General features: G+C 44.3%; 1 protein-coding gene across 2 annotated transcripts in view; it reads right to left on the reverse strand.

Moving 5' to 3' along the window:
• Window positions 1–6,191: 6,191 nt before the first annotated feature.
• Window positions 6,192–24,171, reverse strand: part of erbb4b (erb-b2 receptor tyrosine kinase 4b) — a 323,074-nt gene continuing 305,094 nt past the window's right edge. Inside the window, exons 23-28 of one of the 2 annotated variants that reach the window (XM_085766219.1) lie at window positions 23,846–23,992; window positions 14,900–14,997; window positions 14,224–14,394; window positions 9,713–9,962; window positions 8,747–8,872; window positions 6,192–8,659 (exon numbers count right to left, since the gene is read on the reverse strand). In XM_085766219.1, the coding sequence (XP_085622345.1) occupies window positions 7,989–8,659; window positions 8,747–8,872; window positions 9,713–9,962; window positions 14,224–14,394; window positions 14,900–14,997; window positions 23,846–23,992 (1,463 nt within the window). In that variant the 3' untranslated portion in view covers window positions 6,192–7,988. The remainder of the gene's footprint in view (window positions 8,660–8,746; window positions 8,873–9,712; window positions 9,963–14,223; window positions 14,395–14,899; window positions 14,998–23,845; window positions 23,993–24,171) is intronic. The other variant, XM_085766220.1, reaches the window with a different exon arrangement.

A 24,171-nucleotide genomic window follows, 5' to 3' on the forward strand; every position in this document is an offset into this window, starting at 1 on the left:
TAGCAAAGGTTCGGGCACCCAGCATAGTAAGTAGCCCCCCCTTTTGGAAACTATCACAGCGTGTAAATAGCTTGTCTGATACCTCAGTCAAAGTTATCTGAGAGCTCAAGTCTCCTGGGTTTCCCATTCTTTTGCAGGGTGCTGCTTTCCCTTTTTCACTCTATTGTAGTAAACAAAAATAATAGGCTACACTGATATTGCTTAAAATATTGTAAAAGAGTGTTTCCCGTTTAACTTTATGCCTTTTGGAGATCATTTAATCTTCCACTTACTTAACTGTTCACATAAACAGAAATTTTGACCAGCGGTGCCCAAACTTTTGCATGCCACTGTATGTACTTACTACACCCTGTGAACTTGTCAGGAATTAGTTGTCATCAAGGGCTTCAAACACCGTGTCTAGTGGTCAGGAGGAGGGATAAAATAAAATCAAAGGTTATAATTCTGTGAATCATAGAAGACTGGCAGACCATTGTGTCGCTTTCAATCCTCACCAGTTTGTGAAAAGATTTGTGACAGATTTACCACATCAAAAGATGAACCCTCTCTCAGGTATGAAGAAATAATATCCAGTGCTCAAAACATCATTTCTGGCAGGATTCATTCAATTGATATTTTTAATCACTTCATTATAACACAATTGCAGCATTGTTAATACCTAAAAAAAAGAGTGCAATGCATCATTAAATATTGACTGATCTTTATTCATATTGAATTAAAAATATAGTTTTGACAGATTCATGTAACAAAACAGAGGGAATACGTATTTAAATGTTCTAGTTTGGCAAATGTGTCAATTAACCAGTGAAAAGAAACATTTAAAATTGGTAATGTGTGACAAGGTCTATAAAACTTAGTTCTCAATCATTCTGATGAGATGATATGAACAGATGAAAATTTATGTTAATGACAGATACTTTCTTTCTAATGACTTTTGAGCATGTAAATGCAGTAAAACTACAGGATTGCCACCAAAATCTTCAACTGTAGGGAGTGGTCAATGCATCGTTTGTATGACAACATTTAATTAATCCAAAATAGATAATTGTTGTATCTTTTGAAAGCAGCAGTATTCCTTATATTTTGTATTATCTAATAACAGCACAAACTGTTCCTTGTCTGCCTCAATTGCTGCATAAACTGCTTTGCTACAGAAAAATGTGATATAACTAACAGTATGTTCCAGTTGTCAAATTGTGCATCCATATTTGTGACAATGCCACAATGAAAACAACTCACCCTGATGATTTTGGTGCCAGTCCTCAAATTAGATCGAGTGACAAAAGGGCCAAAATCCCCCAAAGTCCAGGTACGATCCCATTACATGAAAACATTAGCCTCCTTTTAAACTTCTAGAAAAGAGTGAGCATTTAAATCCCAATCAAGCCAAAGTAGTAACTATCAGCCTTTCTGTACAAGCAGATATCAGCGATTTAAATGATCAGCCCAACCCATACAAACTCCACCAGTCGGCTTCTCAAACGTCATTAAAACACTCAGTGCTGCGCCATGATATTGCTACACCATTCAATCAGTATTGCCACAAATGGATGAAGATCTGGATAGTGGAGATAGAAATGAAACTACTCAAGGAAATATAATATAGGTCCTCAAAACTGTAAAGTGTAAAGTGACACTGGTGGATTAACATTGTTAGGAAAAGACTGAGAGAAAGGGGGGGATTAAATATTGAATATTCATTAGTTTTGCAACAGCATCTTAAGAGTGTACAAAATCTTAAAAAAAATCTCAAGATGTGGATAATACTGAGAAGCATGGAGGGTAGTGTGGGTCTAATACACCCAGTAGAAAAACAGAAAAAAAAATCACTCCTACAAAGTGAGCAAGAGCAGAGGTTGAAACACAAAATCCACCAAGTTGTGCTGAGAACACAATCACACAATCACAGGGGAAATGATGTGGTGGGGGGTGACTAGAGGCCCTGCAAGCGATTTTTAAGTCATAGTTCACTCTTCAAATTACATTTACAGAATATATATATGTATATATAAACTGTATATATATATCTATATACATACAGAAAAGATATTCCTCAAAGAAAGAAAGAAAGAAAGATACAGTAGACCACTAAAAATGCAATGATGCAAGGAGAAAAAAAATCCAAAAAAGGGGAAAAAACAACAACCAAAAAAAGGCTTCAGCTGGAAAAAAGAAACACCCTTTTCCTATTTACAGATGCACCTGGCCACTTTTTTTTTTAAACCCTACCTATAAAAAATACTATCCACTTTTTATTTATTTTTGATTTACTTTTTTTAATTATGGTAAAACTGTAGAGTAACCCATCATCCTAATGTCTTTGTCATTTTTGGTTAAAAGACAATTATTAATTCCATTTTACAGTTTTACCATCAATGCAATACATAGTAAACTGTGCTTACTCAACCACTGTCATCTTTCCCTTCATGGCATTGTAGAATATACACATAATCAGAGTAAAATCAGAATATGACAGCCACACACGGTTTGATTCTATTACAGTGGTAGAACATGTGTTTGTCATCTGCTATATTTATGGGTTGTTTGATGATGCACTGAACAAAACAACTGAGTAATTAATAGATGTCCTCTGAGATGTATGAGTTTATCCAATACTGTAAAACCATTTAGACAACAGGTGGATGGACTTTGCTTCTGCTGTGAAAACACGTCCTTATAATATGATTAATCAAAGCATTGAAAAGAGAAAATAGAGCACACACTATAAATATAGTCACTCTGTTCCAGTTCATGGGCTGGACCCTCCAGTCCTCATTTCTGGGCAGGATATATCTGTCCCATTTCAAAGGTCTCACAGAATGTGTCTGAAAAACTAAGTCTGCCTTTGCTTTGGAGGACACGGCTGGTTTATCGTTTGCAGTCTTCAATATCCCACAAGTCACTGTGTGCCAGTCAGTTCACCTGAGTGGTCAGGCCGTCCTCGTCAACTTGTAAAACTGGGAAATTTCATGTGACATTACCTTGTGTTTTCTTTACGGCAGGTGTACAACAGATCACATCAACTAAACACTGAAAAAGTCTGCAAGGGTGTAAAACAATGGAAGCCAACAACAAGCCCCACTGTTCTCACAGTCTGGGCATCATGAAAACAGGGTGATACTGGTCACAGTTGTTAAATATATTCAGTTACCTGCTGTCCATCATAGGCAAAATGGTATATCCAAATTTCACTTTAAAATAGACAGTGTAAAGTGGATAATTTCCCAATTATATTTTTCCTTTGAGGTCTGAGGACATTGTTTGGCACGAAACAGGACAAAAAAAATGAAACAGTTGATGAGGAGAGCCTGAACACATCAGTTTTGGTCTTTGTTTCTCTAGTCTCATTTGGCAACAATATGCAGGTTCAGGCTGGGCTCCAGTTCCTCTCAGGGGCAAACATCCGACCCTTAAATTGGGTCTACACTCATAATTGCTTTAAAGTTGATTAGAAAACATGACAGGCTTAAGATGATGAAGCCTTCAAACTTTGCATCAAAAACATCACAATGAGACCCTGAAGAGCAAAAACAAGAGTAAAAACAAACCTTTAAACACCATTTACAATACATATGATTACGTATGTTTCAAGTTACAGTAACTCCCCCACAAAAAATAAAAGTAAAACCATAAAATAAATAGAACTGTTCTGTTACTGTAAGGCTGAATTTCTGGGTGAGCAGTCAGTATTGAGAGTTATTGTGCTCCTTTAAATATCTACTGTACCTATGAGGCTTACTTTTACACAGCAACATGATAACTTCTCATATGAAAATATGACTCATGTTAACATTTGACCACAATCACTTCTCTCATCTATATTGTTTTGGTCTTTGTTCATATTCACTCCAAACATAGCTGCTTTTCAGTTTTCAGTGCTTCAGCTGCAGAACAGTGGTTGCTACATACAATACAGTCACCTCTGAGGAGAAAGAAACAATGGCAATCAACTCCGGTCTCCTCTGCCAGTTACAGTGTACTTGCACCTTCTCTCCTGCTAGCTTTTGTAACATTGATGCATTGGTCTTGTAACATTTCTGGAATGCTAATACCTTAGTTTTAACCTCGGTGCAGGATTACAGCCTTTTGCCTGTCGTTCAGGGTTTTTCAGCTGGTGCGCTGGGTGAGACGTTGGGTAACATGATTTCCCCACAGAACAACAAGCGAAAGTGGATGACTTTGCATTCAAAAAGCTAAAAGCCCCTTGTGATGCCTGCTAGCTGACAGTACCAGAAGGTTTTCTCCTCCAGTAGATTGGCTTTATTTTTTCCACAGAGATCCATTACGGGGAACATTTTGGTGACTCTCCACTGCTGTCATTGCACTTAAACACACGGCCGTACAGTAGTCTACAAGCACTACAACTAATACCTTATGAGTGATGATAAAAATAGACTTACATAACTGACTTTCAACTCAAAAAACAAAAAGAACACTTTCATTGCACACATTTATACAAACAATGTATAAATATGCTGAGTGTGAACATAAACAAGTAAATTGGTAATCACAATCATAGAGGGTGTGATCTAGCACAGCTAAATGAGGTGAGTAACAGAGCAACTTCAATGTTAAAGTGATACTGAACAGTGCCAATGTCAAGACTTACCATTAAAACCCTACAGTCCCCCCCAAGTATAAAATTCATATTACAGATTTCAGCATCAACTGTGGTTTTATGGCACTAATCTGTATACCATTATACTTCAATAGGTCAGATGTCCCTTTATGCGGTGGTAACTTGTGTCTCAGCTGGAGCTCAACTGGATTATTATTATTCCCCATAAAAACCTGAGAGGGAGAGAAAACACTGTGCCAGGGCAACATCTGTGTTTTGGACCATAAATCATCAGCACTGCTTGTCTGAATCTTCCCTCTACCCAGTATTTGCGACGTTGAGGCACAAGGTTGTGTAACAGTGGTTCTGTATTGGTATGTCAGGACTAAGACATTAACAGGCATTAGTTGGTCTTAACCTTTCATGGTATTATCACTGGGTGGGTGATAGGAATAATCTATCACTTTGTGGATTCATATTAAAATACTATATGGGGATATAGTACATTTTCACATTGTACAACTGTTTAGCTATAGATAAAATAAGAAGGTGGGAATGTCTGTTCTATAATTAAAGGGGCACACCACTGGCTTCACATAATATTTTGTTAACTTGAAACAAGTAGTAAAACTCAGCTTGTGAAAACAGTTGCACACCGTCTCTTGTGGCTCTGGATGGAGCTTTCTTAAATTTGAGAACATAATCCCGGTACCCTTAAAATATCATTGGGGTTTTCGTGGTTTAGGCTTGAGACTTAAATATGCCAAAAGAAAACCAGCAGTATAAACTAGAGTTTTGTGGCTTGAAAGAAGTCAGCATCTAGGGATCAGGAAGTGTATCAGTAGATGCTGTTAGAGTATGCTGCATTTTGGGAAATGTAGGAGTGTTTGTGGAGCTTGCCCCACATCAGGGACTTTTACCACTTCTTAAAAATCTGTCTATACAGTATGTGCCCTCCAACTTTGTGCAAGTACAATATTAAATCACTAGATTACCCCATAAATACCCCTAGAAAATCACTGTATTTCATAACATTGGTGCAAAAATCCTGTAACACTGCTCCTAATAGTGTAGTAAACAGCAGATTTTAAAGGGATAGCATAAACCATACTTGTATTGAAAACAAATTTCTATCCTCTTACAGTCTACATAATTATATTGCCCTGCCTCATTAGTATGATATTCTTTTGAGGGTAGAGGGATGTGCCTTTGTTGGTAAAATGCCTAATAAAAGAGATAACATGAGGCCTCTGTGCAGTGGGAACTATTGTCTCACTGGAAATTATAGTTGCAGCATAATGAAAAAAATTGAATGAACTGCTGCTAACAGTGAGAATAACAGCAAAGTCATTTGGCTGTGCCAGAGCATTTAAGTGCTATTAAATTATCAACCCAGGCCTAAATTGGGCTTCAAAGTCATTTGATGACAGATGCTACTAGTCTCGATCAGAGCACACTGCAGCATCTGGCAGTATTGTATGAGTACACAAAGCTAGCCATCAGTGGATTCAGTGATAACTTGTAATGTTACACCATTAATGTCAAACACCAATACAAAAGAAAGTGTCCCATTTTCTGGTGGTGCTCCATGGTAAAACTGGGGAGGAGGCCTCTTAAGACAGTTTTGACAGTCTCTCCTCCTGAAACACCTTAACCCTAAGAGACAGAGCAAGGTCCTGTAGTCGTGACTGTGTGGTCAAAGATAATTTTGTGTTTTTTTTTGACATACAATAGTATTAACACAGAGAGGTGAGAAAAAAATCTTTCATCCTCATCTTTTGATGTACTTTTACATCTTTCCAGACACAGTTCGGTCCACTGAGCCTTTGTCTGGGATTATGCCGATCTGGTAATGACATGTAATTGGCTTATTTACAGCTCTGCAAGGTTAGCCTCTGCCATCTCCACAGTGCCTTTTTTGTGGCTGGGTGACTGTGCTGTTTATCCTGTCCATCATTAAGCACATCCACTGTAAGACAAGGTGACAAAGTAAAGTAGATCCCTGATGCCTAAGAAGAAAGAAAAACAACAAAAAACAAGCTCTGATCCATATTATAAATGCTTATATCTTTCCCTCATGGCCTGTTAAAATGTTCTCCACAATCATGCACCTTGCCCTTTAAAAGTGTTGTCCATTCCCGGGCACCAGTTCCATTGAAGGATCAATCCTAGTGTAGCAATTACCATTGGTTATCTCAGTCACGATGCTGCTTACAATGATCTCATGAAGGTGGGATTGAACTGGATGGTTTGCTGGCTCTTCAGACTGGATTGGTGGGGAAGAAAGAGGACAGGGGGGATCTCAGCGTAGAGAGATAAGGGTCATCCTCTGAGCGATCAACCTTTTTAAATCTCTCTCTAGCCATGCCAATAATCTGTTGAATGCTCTCCACCAAATTGTGTGATATCACAGCCTTTCACGAAAGTGTGCTGACATTTGCTTCCCTGTTGAACCTTTTTCTGCACTGCATCACTGACTTCCATTATTGACCCTTGCTGTATCCCTGCACAAGGTCAATTGAACCTCTCCACCAGAATGTATTTCAAGTGGCAGCATTCTTATCTGTCAGAATGTGTGCATTTACTTATGAATTAATGTATAGGTATTACTGGTGTGTCAAGGCTGCTGGCATGTTAACATGTTTTAGGTACGATATGAGCTGTGTGTGAGAAGTGTTTGAATTCCATTACTGCTGTAGAAACATGTAAAACATGTAACAGTCAAAGAAGCATGTGGGCAGGCATGCAAGCCACATCTGGGCTCTTGAGTATGACTGCAGATTTGCTGGTAGGTCACGACATACAGTAACACCATGTGAATGTGCCACTTGACAGATCACATGCACGCAATAGTAATGTTTGCATACAGAAATGTGAACGTCTAGCCATGTGGAAAATTAGGCAAATGAAAGTGGTGAAATGGTGAACAGTAATTCAAGCATTTGTAAAGAAAAGCAAATCAAAATTCACGTGAGGTCATGGCAATAATCCTCTCTTTGGGCTACCCCTGGTTTATTCCTCTGTTTTATTCTATTAAGCATCTAAATTCAATCTTTCTTTGATTGTGTTGGACTAATGATAACAGGACAGTTATCTCTAGAAAAGAACCAACCCCAAAGAGATGTCTTTACTTGCTTTAGGCGCCAAGGATGGATGGAGCAAAAAAAAAGAAAAAAGAAAAGAAGAGGATGGTTTGAGTGCCAGGTGAGGCTGTCAGCAACTGTTATCGTGGTCCTGTCGAGAAAAGGCAGAACCTTAGAGTGAGAATAAAAGACTTGCAATCAGATATAACAGAGAGAAGTGTTCAGGGAGGGTGCAAGGAGAACCCAGGTTGAGAAGTACTGCAAGGAAACGAAAGGACTGTTCACAGCCCACTTATCTCCACCCTTATCCCCTCTGCTTATCCCTCCATTGTGCTACAGGTGGGTCACTACACCACAGTGTTCCTCTGTCTGTATGGAGGGGGTGGCAACACATTGCCAGCTTTCATAGCAGCCTCGGACAAATATTCCTGGTTTTCGGCTACAGCAGGGCGAATGCGTCCGTTCTGCCGGTAGAAGAAGCGTGTGCTGCAGTCCTGCAGGTACTCAGGGTTGTGCAGTGAGGACTTTGGGGGGAGACTATGCTGCCAGTATTCAGGATTGTCAAAAGTGGCCTTCTTGCCTTTCTTATCAAACATGATGGTGCTGCTGGTGATGCCTGAGTGCAGAGCGTGTCCTGAATGCCCTGGATGCAGGGTGTGTGATGGGTATGACGAGTGGGGGAGGTGGCCAGGAGCTACCACATATCCAGTGGATGAGACGGTGTAGCTTGATGTTGATGGGTTGACTGTCTGCGATACTGACTGGGCAACAGATGACCCAGGGCCAGCGATGGCGACGGCGCCAGCCAATCCGTTTTTGTCCCCAGGGTTAAGGAAGGTGTTCAGGTACAGTGGCTCATTGACATACTCATCATCCCTGTGGGTGGCCTGGCTCTTGGGGGCAGCAGCAGCTCCGGAAATGTGCAGGGTGTGGCAACCTGCTCCGTCGATGACTGCATGGGCGTCACCATTCCTGCGACGTGTGACGAAGGGGTTCTCCTCCACAGGGTTGAGATAGTCTGAAATCAAAAAGGAGATAGTGTTACCCTCCAGCCAAAAATCCTTCATGGACATGTTCAGGTGTTCTGCTAAACCGTTAAATTAACCTGGGTTGTTCTTGTCTCTCATGCCTGTCAGGTAGCCATCCTGGTCCTTGTCTCCTTTTGTTCCACGGTCTGCTAAAAGTCCTGTTGGATCGGCACTATAACGCTGTCCACTGTCCTCTCCTCCACCTTGGGAAGCAAAAACAAACAAAAGAAACACAACCAAAATTCTTAAATATGGTGCTCTAAAAACCCTTATCTTTTATCTCCACCAATAAACAAGCACCTTGCATTTTCAGTGCAATCCATTTAGGAACTGAATCTAGTTTCTCTACCCTTTTAGCAGGTACATTTAACAGCTCAAAAGTTCAACAACTCTGTGGAGTTGGGCTTATGACCTGAGATGCATTTTCATTTCATGACAACAAAGAGATCAATACCAGCACCTGAATAGAGCCATCAGTGATATGGCACAGTCAAAGCCTTTTCATGTTACTACTCACTGTGTAAAACTCCTGTCCAACAAATGCTACACACGTATTCACAATACTCATAAAAGGCATTTTCCTCATAATACCATTTTTTTTCCCAGGCGATATTCATTTTTGCCTGAAAATGTTTTCTACAAAGTTTTGCCCAAATAACCACAGAATTTGTTTTGCATGTGTGGCAGCAGACATAACAGCCATTGACTACCTCATTAAAACTGGCATTTTATGGACTTGACTCACTCACAGTCTGTTAACATTGTCAACATTGTAAAACAACACTTTTGGACGATCACATCTCGAGAACCATACAGTGTTACCATTAGCAGGAACTCCTGTATCAGTCTTCACAATGCTATGCAGATGTAAACACAGTTGATCAGAGTTGAACAGTGCCTGCAGATAAACAACTAACTGTCTCTCTCAATCTTCTGCTCACCTGCTGGTTTGATTTGGGGGACACACATTCACTCACACCTAGTGAGGGGATGACTTACTAACTAGTCCTCCAGGTTTCCACAACTTTCAGATAACACTCTACCTTGTCCTGCTGTAAGAGCTGAGACAGCGCCGAGGGTGCTTGACCTAGGGGAGGCCTGCTTCCTTAACGTGCCATTGCAGCGAGGGTCATCTTGATTGCCACGGCCAAATCCACCAGCAAGCTGCCCCCCTGAGGACAGGTCCTGTGGAGGGAGGCAGCTCCCAGACACAGGTGGAACAGAGACCACTCGAGGGAGGGTGGCCAGCATGTCCTCCATGCTGAAGCTCGGGTCCTGGTAGCCAAACTGGTTCTAGGTAGAGCGGGAGGAGAGTGAAAATTTATTCAGGACAGAGCTGCATGAATGTGAGACCAAATTAAAAGAGTGTCAATTTGCCAAGAAAGAAACAAATCCCATGAGGCAAATATGAGTGGAGAGGTTTTTTTTTTTGTCCTGTGCCTCTGAGGTCGACTAAAGTTCAGCTTCTTCTCCAACTGACGAGATAATTGTGTATTGCCCAGTCTACACACCAGGTCGAGGTTCTGGTGAATCACAAAAGTACATAAACCAAGCAAACAAAGAAGTAAATATAATACAAAATTAAATAATAGAAATGTAATAAAAGTACCAAACAAAAATATTATGAATCATAAAATGTGGAATTCAAGTTCTTTGTACCATTGTTCATCTGTAATATTCCAATATGACAGGCAGGGGAGACAAACAGCAGTGCCAAACAATGATATGGCAGCATGACTGCCAAGGACAATTTAATTAAAAGGTTTTTAATTAAAAGGCTCCATGCAGCAAAGTCTTAAAGTAGCCATATCAGGCCTGCCCTGCTGTGTGCATTTGTGTCTATGCTCATAACAAAAAAGAGCTTTTTAGAACCTCACTGGGAGCCTCATCCTGATTTATCTCCGTTCCTCCATTTTTCCAGCAAGTGCTTTGTTTTCTGTTTTACATCCATCACTTACTTTCCCTAACATGACGTCGGAGAAGTCTGTAATCTTACTAATGAGGCAGAAAATATGTAATTTTCCTGTTGCATTTATTTTTTCCTCAAGACACAATTTGAAAGGGCTGAGTTCCTGGATTTCTGGTCTGTGAATTAAGATGCAGGTACAAATTTTTCCTAAGAGCATCACTTTTATTTAACAGATTCCCCGACTATTCATCATCACGTTGCCCACCAAAAAGTGGCGTTGCCTGTCCCAAAAATCAGAGCATGAACAGCACAGCCTTTTTTAAAAGGAATAAGATATGGGTAAGTTAGTCAATGATGTTTGAAATTTTTTTTATTTATGGTGTTTTGACAGTGAAATTGTGGTGATATAATAGAACACAAGCACAAAAGGAGCAGCAACTATTAACTTGTGAGTACTGGCATGATACTGATGCATCAGTATCTTTTTTTTCCCACTGTCTGTCACTGTTGAATTTTTCCTTTCTTTCTCATTCAGCAGTCTGCACTTTAAGCCCAGGGGTATTAGTCAAAGCTCTAGAGCTCACACAGTCTTCTCATTCCCTTGTAACTACAGCTACTAAATCACCCTCTCTCAGTCCTCTTTTACACCTCCGTCTCCTTCCCCTTCTTCTGTCTCGCTAACTTTAACAGAAAACACAGTCACTAGCCTCACCACAAAAGGTAAAAAAACACAACTTTAAATCATGGGTGAAGTCATTAGATCCATTCACCAATCGCAATCATATTATTTCCTCAAAAAATCCTGACTACAAAGACCACCGAGGGAATAAATTCACCCGTTGTGGAGACAAAGTGAACCGTGGTACAGTTAATGGAATATTTAGGAGAGTCAAGCGCCCCAAGTAAAGAGCCCCATTAAAATGTTCCCTGTGAGAGCACAAGGTGCCTGTGGCCATGCCCAGTGTTTTTGTCACCATTCACCTAATTGTTTTCACGGTCAAAAATGATCCTGAACTCAAAGTCTCATTGTCAGGCATGTTAATCACGGCAGTTCCAAAGATTCTGATAACAATGTGTATGTGGGAATCCAGAAAAAGCCCTTTAAGATATGCAATAGTGAAGATTGTATTTATATGTAAATATTATATTTTGTTTGCTGCAATAATTGAGTTTATTACATCATTTACATTATTCACTTGCATTAATGTAATTATATGAAATTAGTCAAATTAATTCTGCATCCATCCTAATAAAAGATTCCAAAAATGGTAGAGGATAACTTTACAAATATTATGCAAATAAATTATCTTTCATCCTTCTAAAATACACCAAACAGAACTGGAACAGAAGTCATTTCTCTCATTGGCATTCAGCAGGCATTTTTATTCTGACACAAACACAGGGGGATATTGGAATACAAAATGGCTGAGTTGCCTGGCTGTGTGACTGGTTTTGTGATAGATTTAAGTCCAAAGAAAGACGATGAACATTTGAACAGTTGAAGAACAGAGGGAGTCTGGCTGCAAATCCCAATTTTGAAGAAAGCAATTACCATAGTTTCACAATGGAGAAAGACCAAGAAAAGAGACAGAGAAAAAGAGAGCAGGAGGAAGATGAGAGTGAAACCGAGAAGGCTGTGTGAGTTCAGTTTCAAGATCTCAGTCTTTTGAGTTTGAACAGGACAGTCCTGCAGCACACGCTGTGAAAACTCATCCCCACATTTCTTTAGAAACCATCTCAATGATCTTAATGACTACTTTGACTTTATATTGTCTCCTTTCCCGTCATGGTTCTATGCCAGTCACCCTGCTGCTTCACTCAGAAATAAATGCTAATAAGAAATGGTAATCAAGAGTGCATGTTAAATGAAACGAAAAGCAACTTAATCTCTAATACAAAAAGACAAAAATAATAACATACCAAGCTGAATTTTAAATAATACAAGGGCTTAATTTGTTTAAGTATGAATAGTTTTGTGCTGCCTTTTATGAAGTACAGAAAATATATGATTATAATAATAATTGAAGAGTTCTTTTCCAAAACGCTATAAATCCATTTTAATAGTTTTCCAGAAAATGACATTTTTTACCTAGACCCACCCATTTTGTTAATATTCAATTTATCCTGTTAAAATGATTGTTGGCTCAGTCTGGACATGTTGAACAATCATTATTAAATCAAACAACAATATTGTTGATTAAAAACTCAAAGTTTATTTTATTTTTTCTCAAAACGCTATAAATCCACATTTAAAAAAACAAAAATTGATGGTTTCTGTCTTGAAAAACCAACCAACATGACATGAGAACATCACTGAGGTGCTGCGTGTGTGTCTCTCTCTCTCTCTCTCTGTGTGTGTGTGTGTGTGTGTGTGTGTGTGTGTGTGTGTGTGTGTCGGGGGGAGGGAGGGAGGGGGGCGGTAATGATGTCTGTCTCTTTACATGTTAAACAAAGAGAACTATGGACTATGGAAGTTTTAATAGTCAAAATACAGACGTTATCATGATGCGAGCACATGTTGCTGTAAACAAAACTACGTCTTTGCTGTGTAAAAAAAAGAAAAAGAAAAAAAAAGAAAATCGATCGTTGATACGGAGGACACGCGGCGTTACAGGCGGGGGCGGGGCTCGTACGGTATGCGGGGGCTGTGGGGGTATACTTAACGGCACAGTGTCCACCACATAAACAGATACAGTAATTAACACAGAACCCAGAAACTACTGAATGAATGACTGAAAACAGACCTGGGTTCAGAGCACCGCCATGTTGGACTGCATGGAGCTGCTCATAGAATTCTGAGGAGAGGGAGGAGATGTCGCGTTTTGGCTAAAAATAGACTTGGCGCTTATCGCGGTTTGGAGGAGAACTGCATCTTGCGGTGCCTTTTAAACAGGGAAATGTAGCGATTTGACGTGATACGTTGATGGAGCAGTGTAATAGGCTCAGTACACAGCAAAATGGCGTGACAAACTCATTTTTTTTAAACTTGGCGTTTATCGCGTTTTGGAAAAGAGCTCTTCAATTATTGATTGATTATAATCATGAATGTAAAAAATATTTAATTGGCATCTTTAATATTTTTCTGGACTTTAGAGGATGGTTGGGAGATTACATTTCTTAATTGTCTATGTTTCTAAACAACTGGGTTTGAAATAAATACGTAACCACTTTTTACATCTGTGCCTCTTGCACTCAGACTTAATACAATGATTACTTTTATTTGGAAAATATTCAAAATGGTTCAGATTTCAAATATTCAACATATGATTACCACTATGTACAATTAAGAACACTTATTTCAAAATGCAAAGCAAACAGATGGGTCAAGGTCACAGCTGCATTTAGCTCAGAGACAAGCTGAAACTTGCAGAATGAACAACAACCTTCCCTTATCACCATGTTGAATGTGAAATTCCACTTTCATATAGAAAATATGAATGGCAACTCAGTTCAGTCAGTTGGCTAAGAGATTTTAGTGAGGGACATTAATGCAAAGTTATATGCAGGGAGGGATTGTACACCTTGAGAAGATTCAGTCAGTTATTGGGGAAAAAAAAAGGAAAAAGCCATCAGTTCAAACAACTCACTGCTAGTGAGTCTGATGCTTCCAATCTCAAATGACAGTAATAGTCAAAAACAAAATACCTTGTTGGAGTCCATGCGTGAGCGGGGAGTGTATGCCAGTGGTGGGATGTTGAAGGAGTGTGGCACCAGGTACTCCTCAGCATCCATCAGATCCTCGAGCTCCTCCTCATCCAGGAGGCTCTGGAAGAACTTGCTGTCGTTGGGACTGGGCAGCTTCATGCGATCATCACCCTGAGAAAAGTTGTGTTGATGTAAATGTATGTGTGTGTGTGTGTGTGTGTGTGTGTGTGTTTGTCAATGTGTGAGAGTGTGTGTGTGTGTGTGTGTACATGTGTGTTTGTGTGTGTAGGTTGGTTTGGGGGTGTTAGTATTAGTATTTCTGTCACATTCAAAGTCTTTACATCTTAACTGGCCAAATATCCTTGTTTTTTAATTAATAAGCTTGAATCAAAGTTTTGTGTTATTATTATTTCAACACTGGCTTATGATGAAAGCTGTGCTATATTTGCTGACCAATTTAAGCCTAGCAAGCACAATCATTTAAGTTATGACGCACAAGCAATAAGGAAAATGGAATGTATCTGTAATGAATATTGTTATCTACTAACACCCTAAGCCCTGTATGAATTGGAAAAGAAAATAGACAATGACAAAACACAATACATACAAAACAATAGATACACATTTCTGTTTTTTCTTAGCCATTTGGAAGAAAAGAAAACACAGATTAACCTACCTGGATGACTAGGTATCTCTGGGGATCTCGTGCCATTCGAGTGAACTCAGCAGCCAACTCCTTGAACTTGGGGCGACTGTCTGCATCAATCATCCAGCCTGAAAAATGTGTTTGAGAAACATGAAGATCAAAATACAAGGATACTGAAATTTGAACCTGTGGTTTGTGGTTATTTTTTAATTTTTTTTAATTTAACCCTTTAAATTAAATAAATGTTAATGTTCTTCACAGTATACAAAAGCCTTGTCAACATTCCTTTTTTAATTTTTATTCATTGACTTTCTGTGAATTTAACTGCACCTGTGGATTGTAGGGAAACATGCAGTACGATTGGCTTTTCATTAATGGTATTCATTACACCTCAAGGGTCCTGCCTGTGCAGATTATGTCAAATATGCTATGCTATGCTATTTGCATAAAATCATTCATAATAATTTGACTTTTATATAAATCCTTTGATCCCTAAATAACATGCATTTTTTATTTTAAGTATGCACATGTGGCTGCAGTGTGAAGTGTCACTGAATATGAAAGATCCTGAGTAACACTGAAAACTGCAGAGGAGGCTACTAGCACAGAAGGCTACTAATCCCACCAAACCCATTCCCACTTATTTCCACCTGTGCCAAAGAAATACTGCAAGCTGCATGGCACATATGTGTCTAACCCTATGGCTAAGATCACATTAGTGAACTAAGATCTAAAATGATCAATTTCTGAAGGTCTCAAAAGACTATACATTTAATAATAACAATAATAATGGCTTGCTTTTCATGGCACCCAAAGTGCTTTCCACAAACCATTATTCATTCTTACCACGTTCATAGTGGTGGTGGTAAACTTAGTCTGGGCAGACTGACAGAAGCATAGCTGCCAGTGTGCGCCAAACTACGCCTCTGACCACCACCAAACATTCATACACATTCGTATGCATTCACACAAGGCAAGGGGGCTAAGATGTCTTGCCCAAGGACACAATGACAACGACTGGGATGGAGCAGGATTCAAACTGTGTATCCTCCGTTTTTGGACCACCCACTCTGCCTCCTGCGCCACTGTCACCAATGTCACCATCTTCCATGATTCCAAACAATTTCTATTTATACCACGATGAACAATTACAGATTTTTAATGACATTCTCGGTCTTGTAATCACTTTTTCCAGTCTAAAGATAAATACTGTTTCATCATTGGAGTGGCCATATGGAGTAATGTGCTCTTCTGCCAATTTCTCTGTGAACACATCGTTTTAATGCCAATGCAATCATGTGATCTGGCCCTGAGTGGAGCCTGTCTAGGTATCCGGGGACACGAGACATGGAATTCGAAAGACAGAGATGCAGCTTTTCACACATGTTCACGCATGCAGGTACAGGAGATTTCACATGTAAGAGTTCTCATCTTTTCTCTTGGTACTTAGTTTGTACATTCTCAACACATGCAGCAGTGTGTAAGTGGGTGTATGAGCGTTGTATATATTGTGGTGCAAAAGAGAGGCAGGTAACAGGCAGGTGACTGTGACCTCTCCCTGCCGTGTGTGGGTGTGTTTGCTTGCCAGGTTGGCACAGGTTCAGCGTGTCAGTGAGCGCCAAGGAGACAGTGAGGGCCAAAGGCTACAGCTTGGAGAGTAGAGGACAAGGCCGGAGTGGCACTGGCACCAAGTCTTTGTCCTGGCAGCAGTGGCCAGAGGTTACAACACCGCCTGTGACCACAGAGCCTGACAGCATGACAGCAGTGACTGACCCATAAGGCCCACGTGTTGGTGGTGTGGGTCACGGCCAGGAAAATGAGAGTTCCTGACTCATCTTCTCCAGTAACCCCTCCTAAACTTTGTTATTTCTGAAGGATTTCCTTACGATTTCTGAAAAGTAATAGTTCAGCTTTAAAAATATCTTTGACACCACATAGACCCTCTTTTATTAATCTGCTGTGGCATTTTGGTAATCACAAAATAAAAGCATAACTATGTTTGCTTCAACTAAAACTCAGTTGGCCTTCTCATTACTGTTAAAATTTATTGGCTTTTCTATGGTATGCTATCTGCAGGGCTGCACACAAAACATTATGTACAATACTGTAATACTATGTAGAGTGGCAAGAAAATCTATGAGAGCACTTTTGCTGCAAGATGTTTGTTCGTCGTTGTGAACCCCATTGGATGTATGATGTAAACACGGAAGAACATCTTGCAGTAAATCTCGCGCATGTGCACAAACATCAACAGAGCTGAACACAACTTTTTCATTAAACAAAAAGTTTTTAATGTGTGATTTTGGTATTGTCTGAGTAAGGATAGCTTTGGTCGACTTGCATGACGACCACGGCTACTAGGAGGACAGATATGACCAGTGTAGCGTTAATATTAAACCTCAGATCAGAGATGAGAATTGTGCTTCGTTCACATGGAGTCCGGCAGACAGCAGATGGCAAACGGCAAAAGCTGCTGCGAAAACCGTTTGTTTCTAAGCCTTGTACAGTGTTCGCTTTGACGTTGAAAAAAAGGTAAATAAATAGCTAAAAACATGCGGTCTCAGAGAGATGTGATGAGCAATTAATTGAGGTCGCGAAAGAGTTAAGCTTTGTCACTCTGAGGTTCTTCAGTTAGTGATCATTCTGGATTGTGTGACTCCTGACTCCTGTTAGCTTTTGTTGGCATTATTACTGTAACTGAAGGCCTGACATAGTTTGACCTACCTAGTACCTACACTGTGAATGTTTTCCATGTGGATGAGAACAAACAAAATAATGTGTATGTTATTAGTTTAAATAGCTTGTGTTTGTTCATTAGATTAAATTTGTACATAAATGCAGTTATATCTCACACAGGCTTCGCCCTCTACTGGACTCTATGGGTATATCTCTCCTCCAATCGCGTACGCGCGATGGCCCACTGAAATTTGCATGTACGTAGCCGGCCAGTATGGCGTGCCTACCTTTCCCGCCCTTTAGCGGGCTATATAAGCAGATGCACCGCCAGCTGCCCTCATTCCTTTTTACTTCAGCGTCGGCGAGTGCCCACTGTCACACTAGCTCCTAGGATGGAGTCGCCGCTTCAGGAACAACGCCTCTGCCGGGATCATCGCCCCGGCAGACCTACATCTTCTTTGCTTCGGGCGTCTCGGGAGGAAGCGCGCCACCGCCGGGCTGGAGCAGCGACGGCAGGAGGAGGACGCCGCTCCAGCGTACACCACCTCCACGCCGCCTGATGAAGCTTCGCCGCCCAGACCCGCCTCAGCCTCTGCTGCAGACTCGCCGCCGCTACGAGACGAGGAGGATGAACTCTCCCTCTCCGACGGCTCGACGGTGTTTGGCGCCGCTTCTATCAAGCTCAACTTCCCGTAAGTCATGACGACTGCAGCGGAGTGTGTCGGGCTTCCCCTGCCCCCCCACTGCCCCCGAAGCCGGTGAGCCGCCTCCGCGTGTGCAGGGCGAGACGGAGACTGTGTTCCCCGGTGTGCCCCCGCTCGAAGACGCTCTGGCTGCGCTCATTATCCCACACTCAGCCGGCTGGTCAGGACACAGAAAGCCACTACCACCGCTGCTGCAGGATAAGGACACGCTGGAATATTTTGACAAGATATTCCAGCTGGGCGCGCAACTAGCAGCAGCAGCAGCAACAACCTCGGTGTGCTGGGCGTAGCAGCGGCGGCTTCACTCCCGCGCGACGCCCCCCCTTCCCCTGACACTATGGAGTATCTCGGCCGGACCATCGGTCAGATGAACAAGACAGGGAGTTGCTACTGCTGCCGGACGAGTGATGTCACTGTCGGGCGTCGGCTCTCGCCACGTCTGGCTAGGTCTCACCGCCCTCCCCAGAAGGGACCGAGAGGATCTTCTGGCTGCACCGGTCTGGTCTCTTTGGCTCCTCACTACGGTGACGCAGCGGCTAAAGAGGCTGGAGGAGGAAAAGGCGCAGCTGAGCCGTCATCTACCGCTCGCTGTCGCCGCCAAGCAGAAGGGAGAGGTCAAGCTGCCCCGCCGCTACGCTACGGCGAGGCGGAGGGATCACCGCCAGCGAAGAGGCTTCTCCGCGGCGGATCCCCCAGCTGACCCACAGCCAGCCCCAGCGGGCCCGCCGCAGCTGCGCCCCGCACGGGACCCCAGCGCGTCCCGTCCCGCGGCGGCTCGCAGCACACCCAGGACGAAGCTGTCCTGGGGCACACAGCGACCAAAGTGGCAGTTAACGGGAGAGACGGCACCGGCAGGCTGCCTCGCCGCCCTCCCTCATTGTTCATATGGTTCTGTATGTTCTGCTTGTGTTCACTGTTCTGTGGATGTGAAAAATGTTTTTATTAAAACATGTTACTCCACTAACAGAGCAAAAATCCCCCCTCCCACCTCCACCATGCTCCCCGCTTGCCGCGCAGCCCCGGCCGGTGTAGTCACCGCTACACCGTCGGTCAGGCTGCCGGTGGCTTGTGTTACACCGTCACATCCCCGCAGCGGGCCCGGCAAGCAAGGCCCCCCCCGGTCACGGTTTCACAAGCACACTCACACAACACACCCTCTACCGTCCCCGTTGTGGGAGACGCGGTAGAGCGGAGCACCGTTGTCAACCGGGTAAAAGCTACCGTTGTCCCTCTATATGAGCGCTACAACCGGCGAGGCTGCACAAGAAAATATCGCTCCCCACTGGTTGTAGCGACCACACAGTTAGCCCCGCGCGCTGCTAGCCGACACCGTGTCACTTCCACGGTGCGTCCGGCTCAGCGTGTTGACCGGCTGACGAGCGATGGTTGTCACCGCCGAGCTAACGGCTACAGCGGTGACAAGCATCGTTCACAGCAGCACGGCAGGGCTGTGTTTCCGGACAACGAGACGGCTGCCTCACGCTCGTTTAACCCGCGCCGCTCCAGTGAAGCGGCCGGGCTAACACGAACTGTCTCCCCGGTAAACAGCAGTGGAGCGGCCAACGTGTCTGACCGCTCTGGTCCTGTGGCTGTTATTTCCACGGGCGGATCTAACAGCGGCAGGGACGTCATGACGGTGAGGTGCCGGGCGGCGGTGGTGCGTTCAGGTGACACCACGCCGGCTCGGACAACAGAGATGCGTTCACGGACGGCCCCGCGAGCTCGGACAACGGGCTTGGTGCGTTCAGGGACGACTCAGCCCTTTCACAGAGGGCCCCCCATGGGCCAAACTCCCGTTTATGGCGGGTTTGGCGGCGGAGAGGGCCGAAATTGTGTACCACAGCTTTCTAGAAGCTGCTCCACAGCTGTCTGTGCGTCCTCTCACGTGTTTTTACGAAGCATGGCAGAGCAGCTGCGTACTGACAGACTGGCTGGACAGGACCCTCAGACTAGGATATTCTCTCCAGTTCTGCGGGCTCCCCCCAGCGTTCAGGGGCATACAAGAGATGAATCTATCCTCTCAACATGAGATAGAGTTCCTCGAGGGGGAAATTCAGGACCTGCTATCAAAACAGGCCGTGTCAATTGTCCCTCTTCACGACAAGGAACGAGGTTTTTACTCCCCATACTTTTTGGTTCCCAAAAAGACAGGGGGCTACAGACCCATCCTGGACCTCCGTGCCCTGAACACACGTATCGGTCGCAAAACGTTCCGCATGCTAACCACAAGGAGGCTGCTGGTACTCGTCCAACCAGGCGATTGGTTCTCTACCATCGACTTGAAGGACGCTTATTTTCACGTCGAGGTGGCACCAAAACACAGGAAGCTCCTGCTTTTTGCATTTCAGGGAACAGCCTACGAATACAACAGGCTGCCATTTGGCTATTCCCTGGCCCCTAGTACGTTCAGCAAATGTGTGGACGCAGCGCTACAACCGCTGCGCAGCCAGGGGATGAGGGTCTTCTTTTATCTGGACGACCTCATCGTGATGGCCAGGTCCAAACAATGGGCCATTTTTTTCACACAGTTCAGTTGATACTTCACCTGACCAAGTTGGGTTTTGCCATCAACTGGAAGAAGAGCAACCCCCAACAAAACCAGCGGGCCGAATACTTGGGGATTGTGCTCGACTCTGTCAGCCTGAGAGCCACTCTGTCGGAGTCCAGACGGACAGCCCTACAGCAGGAGGTTCTCAAGCTGCAACAGGTTCCACGTGTCACAGCCTTGACCGTCATGCAAGCACTGGGGCACATGGCAGCAGCTCACCCGGTGGTTCCACTAGGACTGCTGCACATGCGTCGCCTGCAGAGATGGTTCGCCAGCCTACGCTTAGACCTCAAGAGGCAGAAGTTTCGGCTGCTGACAGTCCCCCCAACAGTGCGGGGCAACCTGCAGTACTGGGGGTCCCCACGACATTTGTTGACCGGAACACCACTAGGACGAGTGACCTCGTACACGTCGGTGTTCACGGACGCCTCCATGATGGGGTGGGGAGGCACCTGCCTGGGGAGGGCGATAGGTGGTGTGTGGCCTCCGGGGGAGGACCGCCACATCAACCTCCTCGAGTTACAGGCAGTGTTCCTGGTTCTCCAACACTTCAGTCACCTGTTAAGGGGGAGACACGTGTTGGTGAGGACCGACAATCGCACCACAGTCGTTTACATCAACAGACAGGGCGGTGTACATTCCGCTGCCCTGTTAGCGATGGCGGAGAACCTGTGGTCATGGGCTTCAGAGCACCTACAATCTCTGAGAGCCCTCCACGTTCCAGGAATCGAGAACAGGGGGGCCGACCTCATGTCAAGGGGCGGCCCCCTGGAAGACGAGTGGAGACTGCAACCAGAAGTGGTACAGCAGATCTGGACACGATTCGGGAGGACAACGGTGGACCTGTTTGCCAACAGGTCGAACACCCACTGCCCCCATTGGTTCTCCCTGAGCCCGCAAGACCATCCACCCTTGGGGGTGGACGCATTTGCACACGCTCCATGGCCAAGAGGGCTACTTTATGCCTTCCCCCCCCTCCGTCTCATCCCCCAGCTACTGGAGAGAGTGAGAGTGGAGCGGCTGAGGGTCATTCTGGTGGCTCCCGACCGGCGGTCGGCTCTGTGGTACGCAGAGCTGACCACAATGATGGCGGCCCCACCATGGCCCATTCCCCAAATCCGGGGGGCGCTGTCACAGGAGGCAGGCGCGATACAGGCGCTGCCGATCCTGGGCCAGTCGCTTCAAGCCTGGGCCCTGAAAGGGACAGGTTAATGCGGACTGGGCTGACTGCACAGGTGGTGAAAACCATCCAAGCGGTTAGGGCTGGATCCACCATTGCTTGTTACAGGGCTAAGTGGTTAGGTTTCCAGCATTGGTGCGAAGAGAGGGAAGTGGACCCACTGACATGCTCAGTGGGAGACACTCTTTCCTTTCTACAGCTTTTGGTTGATAGAGGGCTGTCTCACGCGACTGTTAAGGTTTACGCTGCAGCCATCTCATCATGCCATGAAGGGTTGGGCGGAGGTCCAGTCTTCGCCCACCCTCTGGTAAAACGGTTCCTGCAGGGGGTCAGAAGGCTACGACCAGTGGCACGCACTTCTGTACCACAGTGGGAATTGCCACTGGTACTCGAGGCCCTCACAAGGGACCCCTATGAGCCTTTGGAACGCTCCTCCTTAAAGGTGTTGTCGTTCAAGACAGCGTTGCTTCTTGCTCTGACGTCAGCCAAGAGAGTGAGCGAATTGTGTGCCCTGTCAGTCCACCCGAGTTGTTTACTCCTTCGCGGGGACCGCAGTGGTGCCATCCTTAAACCGAACCCCTCCTTTCTTCCTAAGAACATAAGGAGCTCATTTCGGTCCAGAATCATCCAGTTGGAGGCTTTTCACCCTCCCCCTCATGAGGATTCGAGGGAGGCGAAACTGCATCTCCTATGCCCTGTGCGTGTGTTGACATACTATGTCGACCGAACAGCCACTGTCAGGAACACCGACCAGTTGTCTGTGTGTTATGGTGACGGGACGGCTGGCAGAGCCCTGTCCAAGAAACGCTTGGCGAGGTGGATGTGTAAATGCATCCTCTCAGCCTACAGTCAAGCGGGTCGAGAACCGCCCACTGTGGTCCGGGCGCACTCCACAAGAAGTGTGGCGACGTCTACGGCCCTGTTCAGTGGTGCGAGTGTTGAGGACATATGTACGGCGGCATCGTGGTCTTCACCCTGCCCGTTCATAAGGTTCTATCTCTTGGATGTATCAGGCTCCTTCTCCAGGTCTGTGCTCACTGTAGGGTCACAGGACATGTGAGAGGAAGGATGTGTCAAGTGTTTTTAAATACTTGATCCCCACAGGGTGTCATGCACCTGCATTGGACTGTGCTCTGCTAGGACACTGTCAATGAGGTGCGCAGGAGGTCTAGGGTTGAGACCCCTGCGAGGTTAGACCACAACTTCACCCAGCCTAGTCAGGTGCTGCTAACTGGGATGAAGTTGTACCCGTTATCACTCCATACGGTGGTTAAGATTAATAAAGTGGTGACTGGGTCTTGGTACCTAACCGGTAGCTGGTGTGGTCAGTGGGCGGAGCCTCTCCCGCGGCAGGGAGTACATAAATCGGGGCTTCGCCTACTGTACCCATAGAGTCCAGTAGAGGGCGAAGCCTGTGTGAGATATAACGAAGGTTACGATATTGTAACCCTAGTTATATTAACACAGGCGGAGCCCTCTACTTAGGGCCCTGCCGCTCTTTCGCCTTACGCTGAAGTTTGGTGGAATGAGGGCAGCTGGCGGTGCATCTGCTTATATAGCCCGCTAAAGGGCGGGAAAGGTAGGCACGCCATACTGGCCGGCTACGTACATGCAAATTTCAGTGGGCCATCGCGCGTACGCGATTGGAGGAGAGATATACCCATAGAGTCCAGTAGAGGGCTCCGCCTGTGTTAATATAACTAGGGTTACAATATCGTAACCTTCGTTCATTCCACTTTTTCAACAACTTTTTGTTACAGCTTTTTCTTACAGTGGCTCTGCAATAAATACTTTTTTCTAGCTTATATTGTGAAATATTTGTTGAAACTTTGCAGACTTAGAAATGCTTATTTTCAGGCTCAACCTACATTTGACCATGACCATGTAGACATCGATTGTGCAAATTGGCGGCTGTGGAAGACGCTCTCCTTTCTCAAGCAGGTCTGGGATATCTCTGGTGGAAATCCCGTCGTATGGCTTCCCTCCAAAGGTCATCAGCTCCCAGATGGTTACCCCTAAAAAGATAGAGAAGGATATGAGAAGAGAAAGAAAATGACTTAATCAGAGGAAATTACAACAAAAGAACAAAGGACGACACATCAGTGAAACAGAGCACAGAGAAAAAGAACACGAAGAAATAAAAGCAGAATTAGGATGAGAGAAAGAGCGAAGAGTAGAGAAGATTAACAGGTTC

The sequence above is a fragment of the Trachurus japonicus genome, chromosome 21 (assembly GCF_045865225.1).
Source record: "Trachurus japonicus isolate A0001 chromosome 21, Traja_1.0".
Lineage (NCBI taxonomy): Eukaryota > Metazoa > Chordata > Actinopteri > Carangiformes > Carangidae > Trachurus > Trachurus japonicus.